Raw genomic sequence first — 21,593 nt, 5'->3', positions numbered from 1 at the left:
GGGGGGTAAGAGAGAAAGGACTAGGCCCTCCTGGGGTGAGAATGGGGGGCAAGCCAGCGGCTGAAGGTCAAGAAGGGGCAGACTGGGTGGCAGGCTGGGGGTGAGGAGCCCCGCAGCAGGGTATTAAGGGAGAGGAGAGTGGCAGACACCTACTTGATGAACTGGCCCAGGTCCTCACACAGGGTCTCACAGCCCGGCCACTTGCACTCTCCGTGTCCGTAGAGGGGGTGGGAGCCAGGCGCCTCCTCGTGGGAAGAGCTGGCAGGGCAGGCGGGAGGTGGCGGTCAGAGCCCCTGAAGCCTGCAGTGGCCCTGGGTCCAGCTCAGCCCCAGCTCCCCTGCTGATAGTGGGTTTTTTTTTTTCCTTCTTCTTTTTAAAACTCTAATAAGGATTTCCTGATGGCCAAACAATGTTGCGTACTCCGAGGAGGCGGACTGCTGGGTCCCTGAGCAACACCCTCCTTTTGGCTCCCACCACGGTGCTGTCCCTTGGGGTCCAGGTCTGCCCGTGGCCAGTGTGCAGGGCCCTTTCCCACCCTGGGCTTACTTATACCTGTCTCTCCGAGGTGTGAGCACAGTGGGCTGTCCGTTGGGCAGGGTGTGGTGGGAGAGGGGAGGTGAGACTTTGGGGGGGGCGGCAAACGAGGTAGCGGTGGTGGCCGTGCCAGTGAGGTCCAGCCCCTCCTGCTTGACGTTGTCCTCCGCAGGCTGCCCAGGGGCACCCTCGCCCTTCCACAGCTGGGGCAGGTCGGTCGGGCACACGGCTGCTGTGGGAGAGGGAGGCAGGGGGCTGGCAGGGCCCGGAGCACGCACCCACGGGGCCTCCCCACCTTACCCCCAGGCGGAGAGGACGGCCACTCACCTTGCGGGAGGGTCTGGAGAGGCCCGGAGGCTTGGTTGGGCTGCAGGCTGACCAGCCCTTGTCTCTGCAGGTTGAGCAGATGCTGTTGCTGCAACTGTTGCATTTGCAGGAGCTGCTGCTGGAAGGCCAGCTGCTTGTTCCCCAGTGCCTGGTGGGGGGCCCGAGGGGGCGGGCAGAGAGGGGTGCCGTCAGCCTCAGGCGTGCCATCTGGCCCCCACCCTGCGGCCACCCCCTCCCACGGCCTCTCAGTCCCTGGGGCTGTCGTTGCTGCGTCTGCAGCTGTGGCTTCTCTGCTCCCGGCCCAGCTTCCATAGGGCTGCATGCCTCCTCGCAGTAAACACACGCACGCACGCACGCACGGGCGCGCGCACGGACGCGCGCACTCACACACAGCCGGCCCCAGACACGCAGCACGACGCCAGCCTGCTCCCGCCTCCCTCCTTCCGCTCCTCAGCTCCCGCACCGCAGCTGTGCGCACGCCTGGGGGGGCGCTCATCAGGATGATCGATGAGCCTGTCAGCCTCTGGGGGCCACTCCCGCCTGGCGGGCACCCTTCCCACATGCCCGGGGTGCCCCCCTTCTCCGAGGAGGGGCCACCTCCCCTCCAGCTCCTCTCCTCTTCTGCTCCTTAGATACAGAGAATGAGGAGTCCGATGGACTTGGAAAAGACCATCAGCCTCGGCGGGTGATGGGGGCCAAGCTCGGGGAGACCCGTCAGGCCGCTGCCCCGGCTGCACTCGCTCACTCCCGCTCTGGGTCAGTCTCCCCCAGATTGAGTTCTTCACACAGGCACTGACAAGTCAGGCTGTCAGCAAGTCTCTTCTGAGCTCTGGGAGTCAAGCACGTCCTGGGTGCCTGGGAGGCAGAGATGCCTCTGCCTGCCTGCCTGCCTGGAGGGTGGGGTGGGGGCGAGGGGGGTGGCGATTCAACGCCCCCCTAGAGGTAATACAGCAATCGTAAGGCCACTGAGGGGGAGACTGGGTCTGCAGGGCAGCCTTCTGGGAAGAGGTAACTCAGAACTTGGCTGCCACTGGGCTAGCAGGAAGGAGATCCTTGTCTGGACGCAGGGTGGGGCTGAGCTGAACAGGAGCTCAGGAGGCCCTGTGGCCCCCGGGGAAGGCTCGGGGAAGGCTTGCAGGCTGGGGAGCTCTGAGCACACTGGGGGACAGCTGGAGGGGCTGGGCAGGCTGTTACAGGAAAGGGCAGGCTGGGGCGGGGCTGCGGGGTGTGTGTGGTTTGCTGAGGGAAACTCTCCGGACCAGAGCGGAGGGCTGAGGGGCTGGGTCACCAAGACAGGGAGCGGGAGAGGGGTGCCCTCTGGCACCCACGTAGACACTAGACACAGAGGCACACAGGGCTCTGCCTGGGTCCCAGGGCCTGTAATCCAGACAGGAGGCAGGAGAGTAGTGGGTGGGATGAGGCAAGATGACGCCGTGAGCCCACCCCCTCTCCCCACCCTGATGGGTGCCCTCCCTTACCCTGTCCTCATTTTTCTACTCTTCCCACAGGCAGTTCTCTCTGGCCTGTAAGCTGTGGGGCCGGGCTTCTTGGGGGGTCATCCCCAGACCTGCCGGACCCTTACCTCTTTGGGTTGCTGCTTCCCAGCCTGCTGTTGGGTGAGGAGCTGTAAGTGGAGCTGCTCTTGCTGCTTCTTGTAATATTCCTGCAGCTGAAGGGAGTGGGGGACGGCAGGGGCGGGAGTGGCTTATTCTGGGGCCAGTAGCCCCAGAATGAACCACTGCCACCCTGTCACGACTGGGCTCCTGGAGGCAAGAGTGGGCTGGTAGGGACATCTCTGCTCTAAAAGGGGGTCCCCGGCAGGGTCTGGGGAGCAGGAGGAGGGGGGTTTCCTCCTACAGTTCTGGGCCTCTTGGGGAGGTGGTTCCCATTCAGGACAAGGTGCCAGGATGTTACAGTCCTGTGCACTTGCTTGGGGTTCTGGAAGTAGTGGTGGGGTCAGCATGCCCTCCCCCATGGGGGGGGGGTTCCTATGGGAGAGGCCTGGCCTCTGACCCCACCCTGGCTGCCCTGGAGGAATGCAGATGAGGCCAGTCTAAGCAGAGGCTCTGGCTGCTGCCAGGCCTTGGCCTTGGGTCTGGGTGATGTTGGCAGTAAACAGGGTGGGAGGTGGGAGGCCAGTGCCTACCGGGCCCCTCCCCCCTCACTTCCCAGCAGCCCTGCGGCCAGACTCACCTGCTGGAGCATGAGTGCCTGCTGTTGCTGGAGCAAGGCCTGCAGCTGGGGGGGTGACAGGATCTGCTGCATCTGCTGGGGAGTAAGCATCTGCGGGGACATCATGGCCACCGACACTGGCACCTGTGGGAGAGGGCGTTAGCCAGCTCCTCGGGGAGGGCCGCGCCCAAAGCCCGACACAGGAGCGCCACTGCCTGGGTTCAGCTCTGATGCGCCACCCGTTAGCTTTGGACAAGTGACTCTCCTCCCGATTCTGGACGTTGGTCTCTGAAACAGCAGTAGCCACGGCGCCTGCCGCTTGAGGTTCTCAGAGCTCACACTTAGAGCACAGCCTGCCGCGTTACTGTGGATGTGCTACCCCTCGGCGCAGGGAGATGGGACCCGAGCGAGCGACGCTGCGCAGACGTCAGTGCTGTGGTGGGGCCTCCCATCTGCAGAGGGCCGCACTGGGCCTTTCCCGGCCTATTCTGCAAACACCAACTACAATGCCGGGAGGGGAGTCTGCAAGCCTAGGGGAGGACTCAACAGGGGCCCGCACGGCAGGCCCACCTGGACTTTGTCTCTGCTCACACCCGTCACATCGATACACCTGTTAGTGGCACACACGGCATACCAGTCAGATGGCTGAGGGTCAGGAGATGCTGCTGGTGCCATTCAAAGTGTGGTGTTTGTGTGTGCGCGGGTGTGTTTGTGTGTCCTCCAGCAAGTCACTTGCCTTCTCTGGGTATCAGTTTCCTTGACTGTAAAGTGGGGATTAGCTGGACTACAAGAGATGGCTTCTTCCAGCTGCAACCTGCAGAATTCTCAAAGTAGAGCAGCTTTCTGCCCGGGTAAGACTAGTGAATCTAGCTACAGGTCAAAGGTTCAGGGGAAAGCAGTCATATTGTTCCTTTCCCAGCCCCGCCTTCTCTGAATCCCTCAGGCCTGTGCAGTCACAGGCAAGGAAGTTGCAAGACTATCTTCCCTCGTGTAAGCGGGACAGGCCCCGATGGGGATACCTGCTACTGAAATCACGTGAAGTCTTTTCTCATCACCCCTCTCACCCCCAAGCCCAAGCACAGTGCCCAGCACACAGCAGACACTGACTACAGTCCTTCACTCCCCTGAGCCCGGAAATGCCTTCCCCAGCAGATCAGAGGCAGCCCCTGTGCCAGCCCCAAGGAAGAGAGGCAGGTGAGTCCTGCAGGGACTTGTTCTGGGCAGGATGTAACAGGTTAGGTCCCCCGGTGGAGCCTGAGCCGGGGAGGAATTGGTTGCCTTCCGGATCCCTGGCAGGGGCAGGATTGTCTTAAGCTACCAATTAGGGAATCACCCCACAGAGAGCAACCACGGAAGTGCAATGGGTTCAGGGCACGGGGAAGCCCCACACCCCAACCTCCTCCAGGTGAGTGGCATGAAGGGTGAGCCCAGTCCTCGCTTTCCTGTGGCAGCCCAGCCATCTCGCTGCAAACTTCCCTGGGGGAGCCAGCTGTTCAGACGTGGCAAAGCTGGGTGAATGAAGGGGCCTCTAAGGAGGAGCTGTAAGTGGCAGGGCTGGGACTGAAACCTGGGCCCGTGTACACCACAGGTTTCGGTGCTTCCACGGCTCACACGCTTCCCTCATCGCAAGAGCAGGTCTTGAGAAGGAACCAGGAGAGTGTGCGGAAACTAAATCACCCAGGGGGCTGAAGGTGGGGGAGGCCGGCGTCCCTGAAGGTCAACTGCCTTCTACGGCTAGGTCTGCCTAAGGAAGGCTCTGGAAAGCCAGGTCCTCACTCTAGGAGAGGCCTAGGGTTGGGGGCAGACAGAGGCACCAGCCATGCCTCTTGCAGAGCTGTGCAGGCCCCAGAGGCAGGTGGGTGGGTGGCTGATCCATTCTCCCTTCTCTCCTCCTGCTGGGAACCTAGCATGGTGGGGCTGAGCCTGTATTTGAGTCGGATGACCTAGATTCTTGCCTCTGACGTTGACTATTATTTGAAATCAGCAACTTCACGTTCCCCATCTGCTAACTGGGGTTCAGACTACCTGCCCTCCCCGCTTCACGGGACTACACAAGAGGATGTTGTTGACTGCCAATCACATGCCAGACATGGCTTCATGGATATCCTCCTGAATCTTCCCTGCTGCCCTGGAGGGGGGCATCGTTTCATAGAGGAGAAAACTGAGGGCTTGGGAAGTCTATCTTGCCTTCCAAGACACAATGGGAAGCGACACAATGGGAAGCGATTTGTATGCCCTGAAATTCTATACAGATGTAGAGAAATGTCACATTTTAAAACATTCTGGATTTCCTTTCCCCACTTTTTTATTATGATTTCCTCTTCCTCCTCCACTATTGCACCTTCACTCACTGGGGCAATGCCCACCAGTTCACTTAGCTCACGGCAGCAGACCACCCCCCACTTCGTGGAGGGAACTGAACTAGAGACGCGCCAGGCCCAAGGCTGGGAGACTGAGATCAGACACCCGGAAGAATTTTCCAGGCACCAGGAGTGAGTCACTGTGAGAGGCATGCAAGAAAGGATGTGGCTTTTCCTTCCTTGGGGCTTTCCTACTCGGAGACAGGGGAATGACAGAGATGGCCCTGGAAGGCCTCCTGGCCCCGACGGTACTTGCCAACTGGACAAGGAGCTACTGGAGAGGCAGCTTTGGAGACACGGATGGATTAGCCCAGGTGTATTTGTCTCTAAGGAGGCCAATGGGGTCAAGAATGGTCAGTGAGGTGGCTGCATATGCTGATCTCCTGAGCTGGTGGGCCCTGTCCTCTCCCTCCCCCGACCCTATGCCATCCTGGAGAATGGAGTGGGAGTCCCACATCACCCCCACTAGGCTAGGATATACTAGGATGGGCACCATTGGCCAGCTGGCTCAGCAAGGCCCGTGAGTCAGTGCCTGGAGAGCAGCCTGAGCAGCGAAGTACTTCCTAAAGACCTGGCAGTGTAAGTCTGGGGCCGAATGCCCACAGCTGCCCCTAGTCCCTCCTTCAGGACCCCCACCCACCCATGCGGGGTGCTGGTCTGACAGGGAGGAAGCTTACTAGGGGGGCTGGGGGTTGTGATGGATGCAACTGGGTGCCAGAATCGAGGACCCAAACTCAACTTCTTCATTATGTTGCTTGGGGTCCCTGGGTGAGTGGGGAATCTGGCTAATACATGTTGAAGGTTAAATTCCTTCACAAATGATCAGAAGAAAGTCCTCAGACTAGTTCTGGGCTGAAGTTGAAGCAGAGAGATAGTGGCAAGATACTAAGAAGAACTTCTAGAAATACCAGAATGGTAGGCCTGAAGGGCGCCGAAGTAAGACAGAGGTGGCCAGAGCTAAGAGGCCTCATCCCAGTCCCACTGTCCAAACTGCCAGCCACCTGCACTGCCTTCTAGGCTGGCCCTCGCCCGGCCAGGGCACAAAGCAGGCAACCTCTGGGCTGCGGCTGGAGGTCTAGTGTGGTTTTACAGACTCTTCTGATGTTGGCTCTAGGACAAGGCTGGTGAGCATAGCTGGGGGTGGGTGGCATGGCAACTCTGCCTCAAGCTGGGTGAGCAGACCCGCACCCTCTGGTTGCCACAGGGAAAGGGGCTTCCTTTCGTCTTGCTGCCTGCCCTTTCACTCAAGTTCACTCAAGTGAACACTTTTCCACGGGGCAGGGGAGGAACCCAGGCCTCGCTCCCCATCCCTGTCAGCCTACGATTTACAGAAAGGGATTTTCTAGGCCCTGGAGCCCACTTGGCAACAGAAGTCTCACCTCTCTGGAGATTTTAAGCTTGAATGATGGGGCGGGGATGTGAGGCAATAAACACATCTAGGGCTGGAGATGAAGATCCACAACTGGGGCTCCAGGGGGAGTTTAGACAGAGACCAGAGAAGGCCATCACCGGGAGGCTGACAACCTCTAGCTGGGGCTCTGAACCCAGGGGCTGCTGGTGTTCACTACTGTGCTAAGCGCACGGGCCGTGTTACAGGGTGGCCTGTGTGCCTTCCGGAGCTCGCTGTTTGGTGCCCGAGCCTGGCTCGCCTCATTAGCTGTGTGGCTTTGCACAAGTTAACTTCTCTGGGCCTCAACTTGCTCATCTGCAAGATGGTACTAGTAACAGCATCTATCCTATGGGATTGTGAGGATCAAATGAGATGATACCTGCAAAGCACTTTGTGTAAGCCCCATGGTAAACACTCTGCGAATTTAGTTCCATAAGAGCTACTGCTAAGTATCTGTTGAATGAATGGAAGTGTGAATTTATTGGGAAGTGAAGAAGTGAGGAGAGAGAAGACCCGAGAAAAGGGTCATTTTATCTACCCCTTGGACCAAAACTTCTCTCATTTTATGTTATCTAGAGACTTCTTGGGTTTGGAGGGACAGGATCTCCCAGCAAGAGTCCACAGCCTCACTGCTGTGCCATCTCCTAGCTCTCATGCCCAACTGCAAAATCCTTCTTGGTGCCTGACCTGACCCCTACGGCCACCAATAAGCTTCTTCCCTTTTGCCTTGGATCAGCAGGCCTTTCCAGGTTTGGGGGGCCATTTCTGCTTCCCCGTCTATCCCACGCTGTTCTCAGAAAGCTGGGTGGAAAGAAAACAGCAGCAGCCCAAGGGCTATTTCAGACCCAGGGGGTGTATGCGCGGGTCTCTGGTCAGAGACCCAGTCAAGCCACAGACACGAGAAACTGCCAACATCCTAGTGTGAGAGCGTCTCTTCTCACAATTCTTCACTTTCCAGATTTTGTCCTTCCCTCTGCCACCCAGGTCACTACCCCTCTTTGTCCCACTGTTGGGGACTGTGAATCATTAGGTTCAAGACTTTTAAGAGAAGACTTCTTACTGCTAAGGCACCTTGAACTTTTCAATGACTTTCGGAATCTGGGCTTGTTTTAAGTAAAACCCAGATATTGTGCAGAGTCAGAGCACAGGGGTCACCGCCCTCCACCCCCCACTTCAGGATGAAGTCCAACTCTGGGTCCTTCTCCCAGCACCCTCATTCCTACTCTCCTCCCCACTTCCCTCCATTCCTTAGCACCTGCCCCGGTCAGCCCCCCCAGCTTCTGGCCGGGGTCTAGCCCACCCTTCCTCCCTTAGATAAACTTCCTTTCAAAGCCTGGCTTAATCCTCTCCCCAATTCTGAGCCTCCCAGGCTGCTGCAGGGAGGTGTGGGGGGACGTAAGGAAGCTTGGCTGTAGAGGGGGAGGGGAGTAGGCTGCCCCAGTTGTGACCCAACCCTGACTCAGACTGCAATTCTCCCAAGTTCTTTGTGACACAAAAGGTAAACAGAAGGCCTGGCTTACCCCCCCCACCCCCCACAGATCTCCCCTCCCCCAGACAGCCAGATGGGCCGGCAAGCTGGGGGAAGGGAGAGGGGGAAAAAGGGCAGATTGTGCAAAGGAAAACAAAAGAGACAGAGAGACAGCAAGAGACAGGAAGCTGGGGAGCCTAGAGAGTTGGCGGGGAGAGGTAAGGTGGGGTGAGGCGGTGACCTCACAGCATCCACGAGAGCTGAGGGTCTGGAAGGAGAACAGAGGGCCAGGCAGGGTGACCCAAAGAGGTGGAGAAACACAAGCTTGGAGCGAGCTTGAGGGGAGAGACCCTGAGGGAAGAGCTAGGGAGGCCCCGGTAGGCAGGCAGGTAGGTACAGAGACTGAGCCCAGCAGGTAGAGACAAAAGCCAAGCAGGGCAAGGCAGAGCCATCAAATGAAGATGGGAGAAGTGGAAGCTCCTTGGCTCCCTGCCTGCACCACTGTGTTTCCTTCTGGAAAACTGCCCACTCTCTGGCAGTGGGGACTGGCAAGAGCAACTGGGCTGTTTCCTCCCCTGGTGCCAGGCCCACCCTTCTGACCGGGGACCTGGCCCCAGCCCAATGCCAGCCAAGGGCCCTCCTCCTCACCTGCACAGCAGAGGCCGACTGCTTGCTCTCATTGTTCCCAGGGGAGCTCAGGCCTGAGGCCTGCTGCAGCAGGAACTGCCGGGCCACCTGGAGAGCCTGCAAGATAGGGGCCAAGTCAGCATACCCAGGCCTGGGTGGGAGGTCAGCAGTCAGCAGCGCCCAGCGTTCAGGAAGAGCTTGGGGGCGACGAAGGGTAGGAGCCAAGGTAAGCTGGGAGGACTTGGGGGGGCGAGTTGGAAGGTGATGAGACCCACCTGACTTGGGGCAAGGATAAAGGAAGAGGGTGAGAGGAACTAGCAGGGTTTGTGGACCAGAGCTCATAGAAACTCACTCTGGGAGCTGGTGGACTCGGGGGGGGGGGGGGTAGCAGATGGAAGAGGCAATGGCCACAAAGGAAGCCAGCACAGTGGTGGACTTGGTATTATCCACAGGCACTGCTGCAGAGTGTGGTACACCATGGGCAAGATCGGGCTCACACCTTTCTGGCGAGGCTGTGAGGTAAGGACCAGCAGTGGCAGCCCAGTCTTCCGGAAGTTAAGTAACTTGGAGGGAGATCAGCCAGGATGTGAGGTCAGCCAGTCTGACTTCAAGGCCGCCTGGCCTGCTAGCCAGTCAGTATGGGGCTGAGGGAGTGGACACACTGGGGGACACACAGAGCTGGGGGGTGAGGGCCTCAGGGTCTGAGCACGGTGTGGTTTCTGAATCCAGGGGGTCACATGCAGGGTCTTAAGGCACTTGGGGAGCTTCATCAAGTCCGGGAGTGTGTTCTTGGGCTTGGAAGCCACAATGACTTGGTCTGAGCCGGCACTGTAGGGGTGGGAAGTGTGTCCAGTTCACAGAAGGAGCTGTCCTGGGCAGTGAGTGGACCTGGGAGGTGGATGAATGGGCAGTGAGAATTGGGTAGGAGAGCGAGGGGTCAGCGAAACCCAGGAAGTTCTCCATAAGGTCAGTTAAGCCCTCTATCCCGCCACTCAGGGCCATCTGGGGGCTCAGAAGCGGGGATGTGTGTTGAATCCACATCCCAGATGGACAAAACCCATCTGCCTCCAGGCTCCCCAAAGACTTCTGGGGAGCAGGAGGCCTTTCCCCAGGGGCTCTACTATCAGGCAGACCTGGGTTTATAGCCAGTGGTGCCACTTATCAGCAAGGTGACATTATTCCATACTCTGGCTGTGCTTCCATCTCCTGAACTACAAAACTGGGGCATGGCCCATCTCGGAAATACCTGGGGATGAGGACCAAAGCCTGACACTTAGCGACATTCCCTAGGGCCCACTCTCCCTTCTTGTGAGTCTCAACAGTTTTCTCTTTTGTCTCCTTCAGCCTCCCCCGCAAAACAGCCCTGTGCCCAACGCACCTACGTGGGGACATGTGTCTACTCTGGCTCCTCACATCTGTCCACATGGTGTCTTCCCCCCTCTCCGCCCCAAGTGCTGCCAAGCAGAGCCTCGGCCCTCGCACACGCTCGCCACTCAGCAAACACTTGCGAGTGCCCGCTGTGTACCGAGCACACACTCACGCCCTCTGCAGCCCTCTCATCACTCTCGCTGACCACTAAGCCTCCCTCGAGGCTGAAAGCTGGTTTACCTTAGGAGGGTAACCAAATACACACTGGTGTATCTATGGGAACGTGTCCCACAGCAAACCTGGACTTCAGATTAGCCTGCTCCCCGCCAGGAGGCCCCCCTTCTCCTGGACCTCACAGCCGGACGATGGCCTGGGATTTCTTCTCTATGAGATTCACTTCAGAAAGTGGAAATCTGACCTTTCTGAGTCAGACCATTCTGAGTGGCTGTGGGAAGGGGCTGGGGTGAGGAGAAGAGGGAGGTGGGAAACGGTCCCAGGAAGGGGTCTACACTTCTATTTATCCTGGTTAGTGACCCCCTCCAGGCCTAATGACATGGGCTGGGCAAAGGCTCTTTGTCCTTCAATGGTAGAGGTAGGGTGAGGAAGAAGAGGTCAGAGGTCAGGCAGTAAGAGGATGGCTCAGAGGTAGTCAGCCCGGAAGACCCGGAGTACAGTGATGAAGTACCCCAGATCCCTGGTGTGGAGAGGGAAGCAGCAGGGGGAAAGCCCCCGCGGTCTCCTCGAGGGGGGAAGCGGCCCAGGAGTTGAATTCACTCCCAATAGACTTTCTTACTTTGTGGTCCCCTGGAGCATGAAATTACAAGATTTACAGGGAAAAAAGTAACATGGCCTTGCATTCTCATTCCTGGGAGACCCCCTATGACAGACCCTTGCCTCCCCTCCCACCCCTCCTCTCACTCTGGCCTTTCCACCTGGCCTCTCCCAGGGCTACCCCTTCAGCCAGGTCAGTCCCAAGGCCTGGCCAAGGCTGTGCCTGCTCGGGCTCCCGGCTCCCCACCACTCACCCCTTCCTGGCTCACGTCTGCTGAGTGCCTGCTATGTGCAGGTAATGCTGGGGACGCACAGAAAAACAGACCGCGGCCCTCGCCGGAGCTCCTGGCTTTGGCGCTAAGCCGACAGAGCAGGCCCTAGAGGCACCAGGCCCTAGAGCTCACACAAGGCCATTTTCGTCGTGAAGTCTGGGAAGACCTCCCAGGGGAGGGGGCGCCGAATGGAGTTGGCTGGGTGGACGAGGAGGATGACGGGTGTCCCAGGTGGAGACTCCGACCCCACACAGCATATATACTGGCCATGTATCTATTATAGTACCGTATGGGCCACCTTTCAAAACTAACCACTAAATAGTTTCCATGTTTTGCTGTCTGTCACACATACCGTTACATTTCTGTGAAGTGTATGGCCCAGTGGGATCAGGGCCCTCAAAATCATTCCGAGGGGCAGAAAACCGAGTTGCAGTGGGGGCTGCATTGGGGTATGACCAAGAGAGGCCAGGAGGATATGATGCTCCCCAGAGCCCTCCCTTACTCTTTCCTGCCCTTCTTCACTCATCTGGGTCACCTGCCTTGCACAGAGCCTGTGCCTGGGGATAGGCAGGCCACAGTGGACAGCACAATCATTTCGTGTAATTTTCTTGTTGCCGGGGATGGGAATAATGGTCAGACCCTGGGTTCTGGTCCAGGCTCCCCTTCCAGATGGCCTGAACATGTCACTGCCCCACCCTCCCTGCCCTCTGACCCCTTTCGCCTGGGTAAGGGCAAGGTGGGCGCCCTCTGGCCCAGGATGTCCCAGCAGGTGTGCGCCTTTGCAGAGCCCTGCCGCTCTCACACCGGCTGTCAGAGTCTACACTGCCTGCTGGCTCCAGGCCCTGACACATCACTGGGCCGCTGCCCCAGAGGCGTGGGAACCCTGACAGCTCCAGCCCCCCTTCCCCTGATGCTGGCCACCAGGTGGTAACCTCCGTGAAGACATCACCGTTGTGTATCCTCTGTGGCCCCGCCCTGTTGCTGGTGCTGGCAAACACGCTGTGAAATTCGTGTTATCAAGGCCGAATGTGGGAGGCCGGCACAGGCTGGGGGCGCCTGTGCAGCTTTCAAAACACATCTATGCACGTTTAGTTGAGGCTTTGTGATCTCGGGCTAGGCAAGGCCGGAGTCTCTGTCTCCGTCTTATAGATAAGGAAACTGAGGCTGAAGGTCCACTGCCAGGGGTAGCGTCCAGATACTGGGTCTGCCCTGTACCCTGCCCAGTCCCCCTGTACCCTGCTTCTCATGCATGGGCGAGTAAAGCCCGCGACTCGCCTTCCCCAGGGCTTGCGTGCATCCAGCCATCTGGGTATGAAGGGAGATGAAGCTGGTTGAGCTGGGGAAACTAGACCAAGAAAGGCCTCTTTAGGAGAAAGTTGGGCTCAGTTTCCCTTCCCTGAGGTACCCACATGTAGCCTTGGGTGGGAAAAGGTAATTAAGAATTTTTCCCTCCAGGGAGAAGTTGTCACAGAAAACTGGGGGGGGGGGGACAGAGAAGGAATTCAGGGAAGAGGGAAACGGGGACTCACTTGACCTCTTAAACCTCAATTTCCTCCGCCTCCTACCCCATGGACTGAAAACCAAGTGCAAGATCAGGAGCCTGGGCGATAAGGTTTAGTGTTCTGTAAGAACAGGATCCAAACTCTGCCTTCACCACATACTAATGCCACATACTAATGATCCTCGGTGGGTCACTTTACCTCTTTGAGCCTTTCTTCCTCTGCAAAATAGGAGTCAGCCTGTACTTAGCAGACAGGGCCACTGTGATGGGCCCTCAGACAGGGCCCGCGGGGGACTCAGCAGTAACTGGCAGCAGGGGTCCTGTTGGGCATTAGCTACTGTTACTGTTATTAACCTTTCACATTCCCAGACAGCTCCTGGTCATTTGTCCAGTACTAGCCAGAGGGAACTGCTAACCAAACTCTCCTAGCCCTCTCCTCCCACTCCCCCTCATGCCTAAGACCTGAGTCTTGCTAATGAAGCTGAGCTCTCCTCCCCCATCGCCCATTCAGAAGTCATTAGTGGGATCTCCACAATTAGGAACAAATGGCTTATGACGGATGGGGTCCAGGAGGGCAGCTGGGCTGGAGGGGAATGAAGCAGTGTTCTGAGGGCAACAGGGAGCTCTGTCATGTCTTATGGTGGTAGGGTCTCTCGTCTCCAGCAGAAGGCCACCCCTCATTTCTGTCTCCTGAGGATTCCGGGGGAAGGCATCCTCTCCACAGAGGCAACACGGGGCTGTGACTGGTCCTCTCTCCTGGTTCCAGACTTGTGTGTGTGTGTGCTGGGGAGGGCGTGTGATGGGGTCGTCAGGGAGACAAGGTTGAAGGGCTAAACTTGAGATTATGGCACAGCAGATTCACCCAGAGCACAGACCTGGTGAGCTGCTGTGTTAGTGTTTTTAATTTCCAAATTGCTTGTTATGACCTAATGGTGGATCATAATATCAACTTACTGGGTCAAACACCAGCAATAAGTAAACACACCTAAAAACACAGGAGTTTCTGGGTAAGAGTCGGCATTGTTTCATGTTACCTGTACAGGGGCTCCAAGTTATATGTATTCTTATTCTAGATCTCAAGCAAAGAGGTTTTCGAAGTGCTACTGCGATTTGCTTCATCGATGGAGAACTGGAGCTCTAGAGACACAGTGGTTTGCCCAAGGGACCTTGGGCCAATGTAGGGCTCTTCAGAGGGGCCAGGAGCAAGGAGCTGGCCAGGCAGGAGGGAGTAACCCTGAGTATGTTGGGGTTTAATACAGATTGCAGTGAGGAGCAGCCGAAACAAACAAGCCAACTTCTTGTGTGGGCATCTAGCTAATTCTGTGAAACTGAGTCTAAATTGTCTTGATGACTACTTTTGATTGGGTGTTGGCCAGATTCAGGACAAGGAAGGTAAGTGGGGGTGCTGGCCCATCCCAACCTGAAAATCACCCCCAGAAAAGTCCCATCACCTGCACCCCAGGATTATACACTGCATGGCTGCTCACATCTCAGAAATCTGTGAAGTTTTCAGAAGCCCCGCAGGACACTCACACAGGACACAGGGGCCTGTGTATCTGCTCTAACAGGGCTCCCCAGTAATGGGAGAGATGACTCTACCACTCAGAGAGGGCCCAGTTCTGAGAGGGTGGGGGTGCTGTGGAGACAGGGAGGGGGGGTAGCTTTCTAGGCTGTGTGAGCAAAGGAGGCCTCCTGGGGAGACATTTAGGATGAGCAGATAAGAGCCAACCGAACAGGCCAGTGTGAGGCCCAAGAGAAGTCCCAAGGCCCGGATCACCAGGAACAATGGATTTTTTTTTTACTGTATCTTACAGTTGAAGACAAATCATTGGAGGCTCGGAGGCCACAGCATAATGTCCGAGAATAGATACCTAACTCTCTGTTAGTAAATGCAGGAACCCAGGAAGCACATCCTGATCTGAATTCAACAGGCAAGTTGTCCCCATATACTCCTGGTTCCGAGCAGAGACTGGAAGGAAGGGGTGAAGGGAATAGGGTGAGAGGTCAGTGGCTCCAACCACGGAGGGCACCGACCCAGGGACATCCAGGTTCTCCACCAGCCAGGCTTCATCCTCCAGCAAAGACATAAAAATGAAATTACACAGAGAAGGGGGGTAAGGGGGAGTGGGTGAGAGCAGACCATAAAACCCCCGAAGTGATTCTACACCTTTTTTCCTCAGGAAAAAAAAAAAAAGCTTTTTGGAAAAGGCTGTAAATTTTTTTTACACCAACCTCGTAAAAATGACATCGGCGCATTCTCAAATTAGAACCATTAAAATGAAAACCAGCAATGCACAGATACAGACAGGCCCACGTGGGTGGGAGGCTCGCACCCAGGGTGTACAGCTCTCTTTGGGACTTCTTCCCCACCAAGTGTCAAAAAATGCCTCCTCTAGTCCACGGAGGAGAGTTAAAAATGACCCGACAGAACTGAAAAGGCAACACGCTGCTGCTGCTCCTTCATTTTTTCCATTTCCAGTGCCCCAGCAGAAGCACCTCGCCCACCCCAGGGTGCAGTTCTAGCCCCTCTGGCCTCTCCGAGCCCAAATCAGCTAGGTAAATGCCTAGGAGTTCAGTGTGCCTAGGAGGGAGCTAAAATAGTGCAGGGCGGGATTGCCAGTGGCGGTGGGGGGTCCACTGTAGCACCCCAGGGGTGCCTGCCTGCTCTCTATCGGGCCTGGAGGTATCAGGAGTGGAAGCAGGTCTACTCCAGGGAGGAGCTTCCCGCCCCCACACCAGCCACTTCTGCAGCAGGCTGAGCTAGGATGCAGTTCCCTTCTAAGGGCTCCCACTGGGGCTTCTCACAATAAAGGGGTAAAGCAGCTCGGCCACTGGGGGTTCCAGGCCAGGTCCCGCCCTGACAGGGTGGCCCTCAGAGGCCACCTTCTCACCTCAATCCTTCCTGCTAAATCCGCCACCCTCAGAAGAAAAACACTTGCCTCCCTCCTCTCCTCCCTGTCTCCTCAATCGTTGTCAGTAAGGACAAGACAGCTGGCATAAAATGGGGTGTGAGGGAGAAGGAAAAAGACTGGGCTCAGAGTTCCCTACCAGAGAAGTGGGTACACGGCTGGCTCCTCCCAAGCACCAAATAAGCAAGTTCTGGGGTTCCTTTCGTGGCTCTGGCCCTGTCTCCTACCTTCTGCCCACTCTCCTTAGCAGAGCTCCCCCACCAGGAGAACTTTTTTTATTGTTGACCTAGGAGGCAGACACACAAGCAGCCTCTGGCTCAGGAGGGTATAGCAGTGGGGTGGGGGGAGGCCCTCTCCTGACACAGCTTCCTCCCTCAACCCCACCTGGGGCACCCAGCACTCTGGCCCAGGACTCAGCCCCTGCCTCTATTCCCAGAGGAGGGAGGGGCACTTTCTAAATCCTGCCCCAGCAGCTGAGGTCAGGCCTCTGCTGATCGAAGAAGGAAAACCCAACTCTCTCCAGGCCCCCAGCATCTCCCAGAAAGGGGCTCCAGAAGGTGTGGGGCCAGAGATCAAAGACAACTGTTGACAGAGTGTGACAGTGTGCAAGGGGGGGTGCAGGGGCCAGTTTACCTCTGAAACCTCCCCTTTCTCCTTCTCCCCACCCCCAGGAGCTTGGGCAGAGGAGAGCCAGATGGGGAAGGAAAACAGAAATCTCCTCCATTCTTCTCCCAGTCCACCCGACTCCCTGACCCCCTCCCCCATTTCTTTGGAGTGGGGTGAGGTAAAGATTCATTAATGTGCAGAGCCCCCCAACCCTTTTGAATCTCCTCACAGGATGTGAACAGGGTGGGATTTGGCCCCATTGCCATGGCAACTGCAGTGGGAGTTCCCAGCCGCTAGGCAACCCTCCCCTGACCCTCGCTGACCTGTCACCCCTGAAACCCAAGGACAATGGGAGTGCCCGCTCCAGAGGCCCTGGCCGCCACCACGCCAGCAGTTCTGCCCGCCCTGCCCCCACGCCTGGCCCCAAGGTCTCGCCATGTCCTCCCCCTCCCAAAGCTGGCACACACTCCTCCCAGGCCTCACTGTCCGCACTGAAAGCCCACAGGGTATTTGTGGAGTCCCCCGCACACTGGGCACATTTCCACAAGGGTGAACTCAGACTAGGATAAAATGCAAGGCAACCTTCAGAGGGAAAACAGCCACCACGGAGGGGAAATACACAGGGGCAACAAGGAAGTAGGCCTGGCCACGGTGTAGGACGCGACTGACGGGCAGCTGGCACGTCTACCGGGTCCAGGGTATTCTTTAACAGCAGCTGGGGACCACAACTCCAGCTGGTCAGCAGGACACCCTGTGCAAAATGAGGTTCAATGCATGTTTGCTGAGCCAAGCACGTTCCCAGGCCTGCTGCTCCCCAGAGCCTTCCCCAGGGTAGACAGGGTGAACGAAGCCCCAGTGGAAGCCCCAAGGGCAGCGTGGAGGTGGTGCACTTTGGTTACTCACAGTAAGGGGGCTGGGAGGAGGGAGCGCTGAGTGGTGAAACGGGGCAGCTGGCCAGGGACCCCCCCTCTCGCGTCAGCCGTGTCACCCCACCCCACCTCTGTTTAAAACAAGGCCCGGCCTGTGGGGGCATGGAAAGCAGCTCCTGCTCTTGTTCCAAAGTGACGAGGCTGCCCTCTGCAGCACTGTTTGCTTCAGCCGAAAGTCCTGTCACCGGCCTGACTTGCGAGGCTCCCTGTTTATCTCTCGCTTCCCTCTGTCAACTCATTACTCCCAAGGGCCAAGACTGCATTTCTAGGGCTGTTTACCCAGAGCAGAGACAGGGAAGACAGACGGACAGACAGAGGGGCGAGGCCCGGTAACTCAAGGCGACATGGGGAGGAGGAGGAGGAGGAGGAGTTCACAGCCAGCAGACCCACCCCCACCTCCTTTGTCTAGAGTGGCTACTTAGGGCCAGTGGGCAGTGTAGCTTTTGTCTGTTTTGAGAGCCCTTTTAGGTTGAGAATGGAGTGTTCTCATCCACTTGCCAACAGCTGTTTACTTAGCATCTACTATGTCTCTGGTCTTGCTCTGCCCATCTCCCACAGAGGGATGTGTGGATGTGATCAGAGCAAAAGGAGTCTGTGTTGAGCCCTGACCTAGGACTAGGACACCAAAGGTCCAGCTGCAGCCTTCCCACATCACCTGGACAAGTCACTGGTCTCTCTGGTTGGCCCCTTAACTGCGAAATAGAAATGGCTACCTCCCAGGGATGGGGAGGACATTAAATGGCACAGCATACGTGAGCAAACCGGAGCACCGAACAGATGCAAGTGATTTTGTTTTACCCTACAAATGGTCAGGAACATCTGTTGATTGGGGTACCATGAAGTGTGGCCCCCAAAGCTTCATTTGTATATTGGAGGTGGAAGGATGGTCCATGGACTATTTCATTTTAATGGACAGTTTTGTAATTTTAATTTTGCAGGGTTCTTTTCCGAGTTTGGAGCCAACAAAACCTTTCTAAAGTCTCAAATATTTTCCTTGGCCCTGGGCACTACGCCCATAGTGAACCCAAATGGATAAAACAGTCCTCTGCAGGCCTCCAAATCTCCACCCCAGTTTATTTGTGAAACAGATATAGGATTTTCCAGGACTTTGGGATATTCCCCAGAACAAACAGGAATAACTGGAACGTGGAAAGGACAGTGAAAGCCGCGGTGTGCGTGCAGGGCGGAGAAGCCGATCGGCGCAGACGGTGCTGCCTCTCCCTGCCCCGTTCATCTCCCCAGTTGAGCAGACATCTGTGTCACTCTTCACTTCTTATTTTCCTCCGTGCAACCCCCTCCACCCATTTCAAAATTCTTCATAGCTCTGTCTACACAGAGGTGTGGCTGGGGAAGAGTTGGCCATACAAAATGGGTGGCCTTGGAGACTGCTGGTGGGGTGTGTTTTGTGATTATTTTGAGAAAAGGTAGGATTCTGCCCTCTGACCTTCTGTCCTCATAGACAGATTGCATAGACTCTGGAGGTCTCTTCCCCAGAGACTGCAATGCTTAGAAAAGCTTGGGAGATGCCAACAAATTCACAAAGACCATCACCCAGAGACCAGGAGCCAAGCCCGTCCTGTTTAAGCCTTCACTGTTTGCAGGAGGAGGTGAATTTTAAAGTTGGAAGTTCCGTTCATGTCTGCATCAACCCATCGGTGCATACAGGGATTCCATACCCCAAGTGCACCTAATCCTAGCAACCCTGTAATTTTAGCAGCAAGAAGGCAAGGCTCTGTGAGGCCCGTGACTTGGCCTAGGTCACATCATTGGCAAGCAGCTGGCTGACACTTAACCAGCCTCTAGGGACTCCTGGAATTGGAATTCCTGTTAGTGAAGGCTGACCAACTCAGAGCCGGGCGCTGGGCTTCTGACAGTCTTGCTTCCCGTCCGACCTCTGTTCAAAGGACTGTGGTGGGGAAGGTCCCTTTGGGAGTGTGGAGAGAGGAGCACCAGGGTGAACCTGGTTGAGCAGCGCGAGGAGGGCAATGTGGGGACATGCACCTGTGAGCATGAGGCAGGGGCAGGGAGGAGCGTGCAGGACCCCACTTTTTCTCTTCTCAGCAGAGCCCAGGGCCACTGTCAGTGATCTGAGAAACACAGAGGCAAATAAGAGAGGAATCCCAAAGCCAGGGCAGGCTGGGCCGGTTCTTCTGAACTTGTCGAGCACAGATTCTCCCTTTTTTCTAGGTGGGGCTAGGACCTGGGCCCCTGTCATCACCCAATCAGGCTCCCCGCCCTCAGGCCTCTCAATCCTCAAGGAGGCTGATCCTTCTTGAACTCTCAAAACTGCAGTAGTTTGGAGGGGGACCCGCAGCAGAGGAGAGGTGGCAGAAGGAAAGGGACATAGACAAGGGTTTGCAGTCTGAGCCCTAAAAACAAAGGCCTTCCTCCCCCCCCCCAGCCCCCCCTACCCCCCCGACCATCTGGGCCTCTGGCACCTGCAAGTTTAATCTATTTGCAGCTTGGGTCAGGGGCCTAGACAGAGGTGGGGAAGGTTTTACAATACAAAAGTAAAGCTACTTTTGTATTTTATGCAACACAAGATGCCCCCACCCTGTAACTTGGTCAGCGTGCAAGAGAATACAAGCCACCACCCACCCAAGACACACACCCTCAAGTTGCTGCCCAGGACATTGCTGGGACTGTCCTAAGCTCCATGATCTCAGTGCCCCTTCGCCCCCTCAGTTCTAGTTTTCTTTCCTGGAAGCAGGGCTCTCCCCCAATCTTAGGGTGACCACTAGAATGGGAGGGCACAGATGAAGTTCCTGTGGGCCCGACATTGTCGACAATGTGCAGGTGAGGATGAGCTGTGAGCCCAGAGGCCTCAGGGCAGTGGGAAGAAGGCCGCCGGGAGGGGCACCGGTGCCTACCTGTTGCTGCTGGAAGTGCAGCAGCTCTGCGGGGCTCATCTCGCCATTGCTGTCCGCGCTGGCAGCTGTGTCTCTGCCCACACTGCCTCCAGCTGCGCCCGCCGATCCGGCCCCGCCACCGCCGCCGCCATCCACCTGCCCGGAGAGGCTGCCCACACCATTCTGACCAGATGGGGCCGACCTGATTGTCTCCGAGGCGGATTCCACCATCATGTCGCTCTAGCGGGACCTGGAAGGGGAGGAGAAACACAGGGGAGGGCTGAGGCATGAGGCTGGGAGGGCAGGAAGGGTTCCCCCGGCAGCCACTGGTACCCCTCAAGGCCCCCACCCCCAGTCCTGGGCATCTTTTCCTCAACTTCCTTTAGGCGGCACCCGGGGCCCCTTTCTGAATGTTACCCTTCCCTCGGTGGGGGGGAAGGGGCTGTTGCAAACTGAAGCCAAAGCTACCCCTTGGCCCTCTCTCCTGTACCTCCAAGGGAGGGTAGATACCTTCAGCCAGCGCTCTGCACCTTAAACCTGTTCTGGTTCTGGCCACTTCTTCTAGGCTAAGGCTCTGAGGAGGGGGGTGGTGAGGATATTCTAAGGACTTGAAAACAGATAAGCTATTTATTGATAACTCACTATTCCTTACCCAACACCTGTAATAATCTTCATGTTTACTCTGGTGTCCCCCAAGGCAGGGCCCAATTAAAGGGTCTCCCTTCTCAGGACATGGAAGGCTCCAATCATCGCTTTTTCCACAGCAAAAATGTCTGCCACCTGCCCGGCACATGCTGGGATCAGGCATTCCGCTGGGCCAGGCCCTGTGCACACAGGCAGCCACGGTCTCCCCACCCCACTTCTCTGCTCTCACACTTAAAACCCTCAGCTCAGTCCCTGGTCAAAAATAGACACTCAATGTCCACTACCTTTTCAGGTACCATCTCATAGTGTTACAGGGCAGGAAGAGGAGGGGTTCCTGAACCCCCAAACCTGCTCTAAATGGGTTCTGCCTGGGGACTACTCTGTTACAACAGGAGCTTTGAGACAGAAACGAGTGAATGCCCAAAGCTGACCCCCGGTGAGTGGGTAAAGAGATGTGGTATACACACACAATGGACTACACACAGTGACGTCAAATAACATGACATCCTGCCCCTCTAACAACATGGATGGACCTCGAGGACATTATGTTAAGCAACATGAGGTCAGACTGAGAAAGAAAAATACCACAATTTTACTCATATGTGGAAATCGGTGGCACCAATGTTGGTTCTAGAGTTGTTGGGTTCGGAGAGTAGGGTCCTTGGGTTCACTCTGGAAAAGGTTTCACCAGAACTCCCCTTTCAGAGGCAGGTGGTGAGTTTCCCAGGTGAGTTTCTCCACAACACAGAGATGTTAGTCACATCCAAAAGGCCAAGTTTATTAGAAAAGGGAGAGAAGAGTAAAGGACACTTGCATAGACACAAACAGGCAGAAAGCTGCCCTGAAAGGGACAGGCTTGCTGAGA

At 56.6% G+C, this 21,593-nt stretch overlaps 1 protein-coding gene across 2 annotated transcripts in view; it reads right to left on the bottom strand.

The window, feature by feature from the left end:
- The window catches only part of FOXP4 (forkhead box P4), a 31,893-nt gene extending 11,563 nt beyond the window's left edge, over nucleotides 1–20,330 (bottom strand). Inside the window, exons 1-7 of one of the 2 annotated variants that reach the window (XM_012722835.1) lie at nucleotides 20,105–20,330; nucleotides 8,900–8,995; nucleotides 3,055–3,177; nucleotides 2,444–2,530; nucleotides 862–1,009; nucleotides 553–766; nucleotides 154–258 (exon numbers count right to left, since the gene is read on the bottom strand). In XM_012722835.1, the coding sequence (XP_012578289.1) occupies nucleotides 154–258; nucleotides 553–766; nucleotides 862–1,009; nucleotides 2,444–2,530; nucleotides 3,055–3,177; nucleotides 8,900–8,995; nucleotides 20,105–20,317 (986 nt within the window). In that variant the 5' untranslated portion in view covers nucleotides 20,318–20,330. The remainder of the gene's footprint in view (nucleotides 1–153; nucleotides 259–552; nucleotides 767–861; nucleotides 1,010–2,443; nucleotides 2,531–3,054; nucleotides 3,178–8,899; nucleotides 8,996–20,104) is intronic. The other variant, XM_004673461.2, reaches the window with a different exon arrangement.
- Nucleotides 20,331–21,593: the final 1,263 nt, after the last annotated feature.

The sequence above is a fragment of the Condylura cristata genome, unplaced genomic scaffold, assembly GCF_000260355.1.
Source record: "Condylura cristata isolate star-nosed mole 26May11 unplaced genomic scaffold, ConCri1.0 scaffold00001, whole genome shotgun sequence".
Taxonomy (NCBI): domain Eukaryota; kingdom Metazoa; phylum Chordata; class Mammalia; order Eulipotyphla; family Talpidae; genus Condylura; species Condylura cristata.
The sequence above is the reverse complement of the archived record's forward strand: the minus strand, read 5'-3'. Positions and strand labels throughout refer to the sequence as shown.